At 43.7% G+C, this 8,890-nt stretch overlaps 1 protein-coding gene across 2 annotated transcripts; it reads right to left on the bottom strand.

The window, feature by feature from the left end:
• Window positions 1–596: 596 nt before the first annotated feature.
• LOC119333963 lies at window positions 597–4,682 on the bottom strand. Of its 2 annotated transcripts, none has more exons than XM_037606668.1 (7): window positions 4,487–4,682; window positions 3,835–3,885; window positions 3,127–3,301; window positions 2,620–2,819; window positions 1,833–2,148; window positions 1,049–1,215; window positions 597–935 (listed from the first exon to the last, which is right to left on the bottom strand). In XM_037606668.1, exons 2-7 carry the CDS (start codon window positions 3,854–3,856, stop codon window positions 784–786), a joined length of 1,032 nt encoding a protein of 343 aa, XP_037462565.1. In that variant the 5' UTR covers window positions 3,857–3,885; window positions 4,487–4,682; the 3' UTR covers window positions 597–783. The 2 variants fall into 2 exon arrangements, with proteins under 2 accessions (XP_037462565.1, XP_037462562.1); XM_037606665.1 differs by having other exon boundaries at window positions 4,514–4,682.
• Between the last annotated feature and the right edge of the window lie 4,208 nt (window positions 4,683–8,890).

The following is an 8,890-nucleotide window of genomic DNA, read 5'->3' as shown; positions in this document are numbered from 1 at the left end:
GATAACGACCCTACGTCTCGTGCTCCGAAGAGGCTTTGTTTTTATCTGAGTATATATCCGGAGATTACAATGTGTGTGTAAGCGAGGAACGGATCCCCATGCCTGAGCTAAGTCCTGAGACTAATGGTGAAAAGAGAGAGAGGTGGAAGAAAAGAGCCCCCCAAGTCTAGTGGTGGGGGGTGGCTTATATAGAGTGCGCCACCTCCTCACCTCCTATGTTACAAAGTGGGGTATGAATGCTATAATGACAGCCCACTATTAAGCCTTCACTATTAGAAAGATGCCGACTGCTTTGCTGCCTGCTGGTCTTCGTATATCCGAGTGAGTCGTACGGTCGAGTGGTGAACTGTCATCCAAGTGGATGGTATGTTGCTTGGTCGAGTGGATAGTATGCTACTTGTGCGAGTGGACAGTGTGTCTGTATGAAATTGACCTGGACCCACATGTTGTGTGGACCCCACGCTTCATGATATTTCGATCCTTCGTGGGCCTACCTGTTATGTATATCCCCAACACAACTCTCTTCTGCTTAATGAATGGATGAGGCAAATTTTTTGCCTTTGTTTCGAAAAGAAAAAAAAGTACTTCCGATGACATAATCTGCTGAATACATATATCTACAAATATATGCGTGAAATCATCTCACGTCTCAAATCCAGCTCATTACTACTAAATCATCCCACAAGTTTTTAGTAGTGCTACCACAACATTATCTCAAATAGAAGTCTAGTTATAAGTAGGATGTAAGGGCATTATCTCTCCGTCAGGCCATGAGGTAAACATCTAACAATCATTGGATGAACCAACGATAGTGAGATCCGCCTTCACAACGCAGCTCGATCCTACTACATAGCCTCCCGACGGGTCCTTGAGTTTCTTGAGTCCAAGGAAATTAGCCCATCCCCAGCTGCATCCACCCGTAAACACCAGGAGACCTGCGATCACCATAAAAGTAAGAAGATCAACTGTAATCATCATGAGGTTACGGACACTAGCTTCTTGAATCACACATATCAGTAGGACTGATACTTGCTAAGGAGAGCTGAACCTGAAGTTCCAGTCAAGTGTTTCCCGTTCTTTTGGTCCAGGATGGACAGAGTCATTACAACCACCTTCTTGGACTTGAGATGGAGCTCATCCGAGACATCCAGGTATAAGTACAAGCTGAGGCAATCAGTGCTGTACTTGTCACCACGCGGATACATCCGGACGTACCTGTTGAAGAAAATGGGAAGTGTCACTTCAAATATAATTGGGTACCCGGGAAAATATATTTGAAGGGCTGGTTACTGAAATCAGAAAGTTGTGGCTGAGCTTGGCTGTAGTCAAGAGAACTTTGGACACAACTTGGTAGCATTACAATTGTACAAAAAAATCTGAACAATATATCACTACAGTAGAAGATAGAGTACCATGTTACACAAAAATAATCTGAGAAAATAATCGATGGTATGTGGCACATCCAAGAACAGGTGGTACCAAATATATACATAATGAAATTCTAGCTTTTATTCAACATAGAATTTAGTACTAGTTTCCGAATCTTTGGTGCAGCATGATTACAAAAACCTGTTTCTACTGAAACTGGAATGCCTATGCATATCTGTAAATAAAATAGAAGTACAGTTCTTTGGTTGTATAATGCTAAACTGTCCAGTTAAAATATTTGAAGGGCCTTGCCTTGCACAAAGAACTGGCCATCACTAAGTTCCTAAAGTGAGTAGGTACGGTGAGCTAAAGGATACATATAAGCTAAAATGTTGGATAACGCATGCATGCCATTTATATAAATCATTTGTGATGTAACTGCCTAACTGGTAATAGGTGCATACCATTTATGCCCACCAACTTCAAATGTAGGGGAACGGACAAAGTGATCCAAGTCCAGTTCAAGGAAATTGTTCATGTTCCAAGTGTATGTCCCTTTGACGAACCCCTTCTTCTGAACAAAGAGGTTCTGAACTGTCGTAGGCTTCTTCTGAACCACAACAGCCTTCTTTTCAGGAGAAGAGACATCAATTTTTAATATCTCCACACCGAAGACACAGCTATCATCAACTAGAAAAGCAGATGATTTCAGTAGCTCCTGAAGAGGAATCAAGCAATGCTCCTTCGAGAAGATATTCTTGAAACCAAAGTTGTAGCTAGCTGCATTTAGGTAAAGGTTAGAACTTGGAAGATTAGACAGCGAAGAACTTGTATGCAAGAAGCAAATATTACCAAATAATATCTAACTAACCTTCACCCTAGTTAAGAAAGCAAGGTAGTGAATTACATCCAGATGATGATAATCAAATTTAAAGAGAAACATGCGTATGCTATCTGAACCATAATAGACTCAAGTGTGAAACTTGTAATGTCTCAAGTGAGATACATGTGTATGCCATCAGAACCATCCAAATTCCTGAAGGTCTACAGAGAACCTTGACAGCAAAGCAAATACAACGCGACTTGTTAATGCCAAAACATTGTACTTGACCATATTTTGATATTTACAGATATTGACTTGTAATGATAGAATCATGGTATTTATATCTCAAACTTATGACACACAGAGGAGTATGGATTCATAGCTATAATATGATGGACGTGCTTGAAAAAACACATCCATGAGACTACCTTTGCATCCACAGTACATTCGTCTTGAATGGTTGTATATTGACAACTCAAACACCGCATGCACCATGTGACCTGGCACCAAGCTTGGTCGGAATGCCACAAGACGAAGAGCAACATATGGCGTTGATGAACCAGCTTTTTTATGCATTGGTTTCACTTCCAGGTGCCTTTTTTTTTTTGCGGGGGACACTTCCAGGTGCCTGGTAAATGAAATCATAGGAAAAAACCAAAATCCCTCTAAAATTCATAATTGAAGTAGGAGTGCCGTCTAATTTCTTCACTTCATGCACTGTATCAACTTTAGCGACAGACTGTTTGTTTATGAGATTGTGATTGCTAATTTGATTACATCGATGATCGATCGAAACATCATTGTGAGTGAATGGCATCCTAAATCAATGTGTATATGGATAACATATAATTACCTTTTCTACTAAAACAAACCAGATGGTATTTACAGCTAATACAAATTTTTTGCAGACTTCCTTTTGCAATTATGGTGCATACCAGTTATACCCAGAGCAGTGAAAAGTGTCAGATGTTGCTGACTTAGCTCCTGTCTCAAGCAGCGATGAGAAGTCATTAATCCTCCATTCTAAATCTGGAACATGGGTCTTTCCAAAGTCCTGCATCCTCCATTCTGAGTCCGGATCAACATGGGCCTTTCCTAGGAGTGCACGAGCTGATATTTGCACAAATGTAATAACTCAAAATTAGAAAACAAAGGAGAGAATATGCTATGAGAAAATTCATGTGCATGTTGCAGTTCCAAATGAACAGAGTACAATATCGACAACCGCAAGAATGAACAACAGCATATAAGTTTTTTATGTTCTGATTAAATGGATCAAAATCTTGAACGCATACTAGGTTATTCATGTCACCAATCAGGGGTAGAACAAAGCACAAATACTTGTACTTTCTTATAGTACTTATGTCATTAGCCCGTACTACCGCTTCTAATCCAGAAGACATCAAGACCAGCACTCAAACAACTTCGTGTTTCTAGATAAGGAGAGTGATATACCCAACATACTAGCTAGCCATCTTCAATTCAGAGCTAGGATTTCATATTCCGCCTTGACTTTTGCCAAGGATTTATACTGTAAATCACATCTAACTTTTATAGTTTATAAAAGACACAGTACAAACATCGAACTTCTATTTGGTTTATAAAAGACAGTCAAAACATCACGATTGACTAGACATACATACATGAACTCTTGCAGTTGCCCATAGATCTGCCCCTTCCTCTTCTCGCGTCGTCTGCAAGTGAGATTAAATCATATCACATCTCAGGTAAAGGTAGCACATCATCATATAGACTACTAGTACTGAAGAACCACAGTAGGCACACAAAAATTGTAACTATCATGCCATAATGCAGGGTTAAGAACATACAGAATCTTGAGGGGCAGAGTCAACCTCGATGAAAAATAATTACCACGGCATGTAAAAATCATTACCCGCCAAAATAAAAGAAAGAACAAGAAGTAGAAGTCCCTGGACACGAACAGATCGATTAAAAACCTACGCGCTGTACCCCTCGATCGATTGGGAAAGAAAGCCAACAATTTGCAGCGCAAAACCCTGAATCCCTGTTTCGTGAAAAGAAAAGAAAAACTGGAAGTCTGAAAAACCCTCAACTCCAGAAGAAAAAGTGAAGAACGGTAGGATGCGATCCTCGGTAAAGAGATGGGATTTGCGGCTTCCATGAAGAAACCTGAATCCTGTTTCGTGAAAAGAAAAAGGAAAAGCTGGAAACCCTCAACTCCAGAAGAAGAAGTGAAGGACAGCAAGATGCGATAATCCGCGGTAAAGAGACGGGATTTGGGACTGCCATGAAGAAGCGGAGGAAGAGAGGGACCTGGATTTGGGGGCGGACCGAGAGTACCTCACAATGGCTTCCTCGGTGTTCGTCGGGGTCCCGGAGCCGGAGGTGCGAGGCAGGGGAGTGGGGTTTTAATGGGAGTTTTAATGGTGGCCTCTCCACGCTCCACAGAGAAGTCACAAAGAGGAAGAGCGCTTGCCCCTCACTTTCCTCTCGTCTTGTCTCCGTGGCTCCATTTTCCTCCCCGTCTCTTTTCTCGTTTATCAAAGCACTGAGCTGCCATTTTGCCATTTTGGTGCAAGGTTTGTTTTCCTTGCATTAAAGCTGACTGACGCGTTCACAATTTTTACTTCTGGGCGACGGTCACAGGTCACACAGAGCAAGAGTATTTGCCCGCCACTTTCTATCCTCTGTCTCTCCTGCGTCCGTCTCCCCGTTTCCCTCTCCCTCTCCCTCTATTTTCTCTTTTTTTTTGGAGCTATTTCTCCCTTATTAAAAGCACTCGAATACTACTACCATTCTCTTGCAAGGTTTTTCTTTCGGTACACGAAAGCAGACTCACGCTCACAATTTTGCGTCTCTCTCTCATTTCCTATGTTTTTTTTTGCGGGTGAACTCATTTACTACATTGCTCGTGTATCTTGCTCGTGGTTGGTAGCTGCTCCCTTTTGAAGGATTTTTTTTCAAGAGTACAAAAATTGCGGACCATATTTTTGTAGAAGATAGAAACAACGATTTCAAGAGGTCAATCGAGTTGCGAGCAACCCAAGACCAAAACCCACTCACCCTGGTCACCCTTAGTGCGAGTTTCCAGTCCTAATCTCGTCTAGAATTTTAGAAACAAGCGTTTGCGCTTCCATTTGTTGCTCTGCTCAATTGAAGACGCGAGCATTTCTTTGCTTTCACAATGACCATAACGTGCAGATGACAAAGGAGTCGAAGCCTTGCCTCTCAACCTTGTTGAATTGCTGTCTGTGTAACATCCACCATCCCAAGAAATGTATGTTGCCACTGGCCCGTGGATAGGTAACTATAAAGCATCTAGATAATGATGCCAGGTCTCTTGAGCATAGACACATTGCACGAAGCTGTGGTCAACATTATCTTCCTCTTGTAAACATGTGAAGCATGCCGAAGCCGTGTCTTGTAACCCATGCCGGGCGCGACGGTCAGAGGTCCAAAGGCGATATTGTGCAGCTAGCCAGGTGAAAATCTTGCACTTGAGAGGTGCCCAGCTTCTCCATATAGCAGGGGAAAATGAGCTGTCAGGGAGCTCTTGGCATAGCCGATCGTAAGTGGATTTAGCCGAGTAGATACCTGAGGCAGCGCACGACCAAGAGAATGTGTCCGGCCTGTCGGGGTCTCGTTGCACTGATGGGGTCACCTACCACTGGTAGGGTCAAGGACCTAACATCTAAGGCCCACCTAGGGTCCCACACCATCATTGGGAGGTCCCTGGACCACAGGTGCATCCAGATGCGCATCACAAAGAATCCACTCGGATACACCGACGGCACTCGGATGTCTTCCCTCCAATCGGCCAGCCATCACCACTCGGATAGAGGAGGCGTAACGATGATGTGGGAGCTGCAACGGTCGAGTAGTCTTAAGGACTTCAAGTATAGTCATGGCTACCGTAACCTATAACTGTCGTAGTCGTGGCTATTACCACCTGTAACCGCCATAGTTATAGTCATTAAACCCCCTTGTAACGTGGTAGTAAAGAGGCCGAGGCGCACTCTATATAAGCCACCCACCTCCTCCATGGCAAGGGTTCAGCATCCATTGTAATCATATACCCCAAGAGAAAACAAGCCTCCGGGCACGAGACGTAGGGATGTTACCTTCTCCGAAAGGGGCCTGAACTCATAAAAACCGAGTGTCACACTTGCGCGGTAACTAGGCTCCCTTGTTCATACCTCTAGTACTCGTTGTCAGGATCGTTGCCTTGATAGTTGGTGCCCACCGTGGGGCTGTGCGCTAGCGATTATCCAGCGCAGGTGAATTTCATCATCATCATGATTCTCGGTGGCGAAATCCATTTCAGAGCAACGCTTCGGTGTGGCTCCGGGAAGCCCCGCTGAACGAGGAGTCGCTGCCCATTCGGGGTGCAACACACTTCAGCGCATATTCATACGGAGTCCTCCGCCAACCTTCGGTTTCGTACCGAGTGGCTCCCCTCCTTCCTGCTGGTCGCCATTGCAAGCGCTCCGGGCGCTCACGGCTCTAGCGTTGGATCAAGCACGCCACGGCCCTCTAGACCGTGGCCGGGCAGGTGGCGGCACTCGAACCAGACGAGCCCTCCCTTGACCTTTTCGGCTGCCTCCACGAGGACTCCATTAACGAGTCCGAGTGCGAGAGCGTCTGATATGTCTCCAACGTATCTATAATTTTTTATTGTTCCATGCTATTATATTATCCATCTAGGATGTTTTATATGCATTTATATGCTGTTTTATATGATTTTTGGGACTAACCTATTAACCTAGAGCCCAGTGCCAGTTTCTGTTTTCTCCTTGTTTTTGATTTTTACAGAAAAGGAATACCAAACGGAGTCCAATTGACGTGCCAATTTTTGATGATTTTTTATGGACCAAAAGAAGCCCCGGAGTGAAAGAGCTGGGCCAGAAGAGTCCCGGGCTGCCCACGAGGGTGGGGGGTGCGCCCCCCTGTCTCGTGGACAGCCTGGAGACCTCCCTGACGTGAGACCTACGCCAAAAATTCCTATAAATACAGAAACCTCCAGAAAATAACATAGATCGGGAGTTCCGCCGCCGCAAGCCTCTGTAGCCACCAAAAACCAATCGGGACCCTGTTCCGGCACCCCGCCGGAGGGGAAATCCCTCACTGGCGGCCATCTTCATCATCCCGGCCTCTCCATGATGAGGAGGGAGTAGTTCACCCTTGGGGCTGAGGGTATGTACCAGTAGCTATGTTTTTTTATCTCTCTCTCTCTCGTGTTCTTGAGGTGGTACGATCTTGATGTATCGCGAGCTTTGCTATTATAGGTGGATCTTATGATGTTTCTCCCCCTCTACTCTCTTGTAATGGATTGAGTTTTACCTTTGAAGTTATCTTATCGGATTGAGTCTTTAAGGATTTGAGAACACTTGATGTATGTCTTGCATGTGCTTATCTGTGGTGACAATGGGATATCACGTGATCTACTTGATGTATGTTTTGGTGATCAACTTGCGGGTTCAGTGACCTTGTGAACTTATGCATAGGGGTTGGCACACGTTTTCGTCTTGACTCTCCGGTAGAAACTTTGGGGCACTCTTTGAAGTTCTTTGTGTTGGTTGAATAGATGAATCTGAGATTGTGTGATGAATCTGAGATGTGAGATTGAGGTGACATTGGAGTATCTAGGAGACATTAGGGTTTTGGTTGATTTGTGTCTTAAGGTGTTATTCTAGTACAAACTCTAGGATAGATCGAATGAAAAGAATAGCTTCGTGTTATTTTACTACAAACTCTTGAATAGATCGATCAGAAAGAATAACTTTGAGGTGGTTTCGTACCCTACCATAATCTCTTCGTTTGTTCTCCGCTATTAGTGACTTTGGAGTGACTCTTTTTTGCATGTTGAGGGATAGTTATATGATCCAATTATGTTATTATTGTCGAGAGAACTTGCACTAGTGAAAGTATGAACCCTAGGCCTTGTTTCCTAGCATTGCAATACCGTTTGTGCTCACTTTTATCATTAGTTACCTTGCTGTTTTTATATTTTCAGATTACAAAAACCTATATCTACCATCCATATTGCACTTGTATCACCATCTCTTCGCTGAACTAGTGCACCTATACAATTTGCCATTGTATTGGGTGTGTTGGGGACACAAGAGACTCTTTGTTATTTGGTTGCATGGTTGTTTGAGAGAGACCATCTTCATCCTACGCCTCTCACGGATTGATAAACCTTAGGTCATCCACTTGAGGGAAATTTGCTACTGTCCTACAAACCTTTGCACTTGGAGGCCCAAGAACGTCTACAAGAAGAAGGTTGTGTAGTAGACATCAGCATCGAGTCCACGGCCGAAGTCCTCATTGCCGCCACGGAATAGCACGGTCCCCCAGGGTACACGGGCCCCCATGATGGGTGATAACCCACAAGTATAGGGGATCGCAATAGTTTTTGAGGGTAGAGTTTTCAACCCAAATTTATTGACTCGACACAAGGGGATCCAAAGAATATTCTCAAGTATTAGCAGCTGAGTTGTCAATTCAACCACACCTGAAAGACTTAATATCTGCAGTAAAATATTTAGTAACAAAGCAGTATGGAATTAACGGTAACAGTGGCAAAAGTAATAGTAGCAGTTTTGTAGCAATCGTAACAGTGGCAACGGAAAAGTAACTGAGCAAAGATCAATATGAAACGAGCTCGTCGGCAATGAATCAATGATGGATAATTATGTTGGATGGCATTCATCATGC

Source organism: Triticum dicoccoides, chromosome 1B (genome assembly GCF_002162155.2).
Source record: "Triticum dicoccoides isolate Atlit2015 ecotype Zavitan chromosome 1B, WEW_v2.0, whole genome shotgun sequence".
Lineage (NCBI taxonomy): Eukaryota > Viridiplantae > Streptophyta > Magnoliopsida > Poales > Poaceae > Triticum > Triticum dicoccoides.
Note: the sequence above shows the minus strand (reverse complement) of the source record. Positions and strands in the feature narration are given on the sequence as shown.

Bases quoted from the DNA above. Each gene is read 5' to 3' on its own strand.
- LOC119333963 (XM_037606668.1), bottom strand. From the start codon at position 3,856: ATGGGCAACTGCAAGAGTTCAT. The intron at 2,820-3,126 runs GTATGCACCATA...TTCATTTACCAG, and splicing joins CACTGCTCTGGGTATAACTG to GCACCTGGAAGTGTCCCCCG. The intron at 936-1,048 runs GTTCAGCTCTCC...TGGTGATCGCAG, and splicing joins ACACTTGACTGGAACTTCAG to GTCTCCTGGTGTTTACGGGT.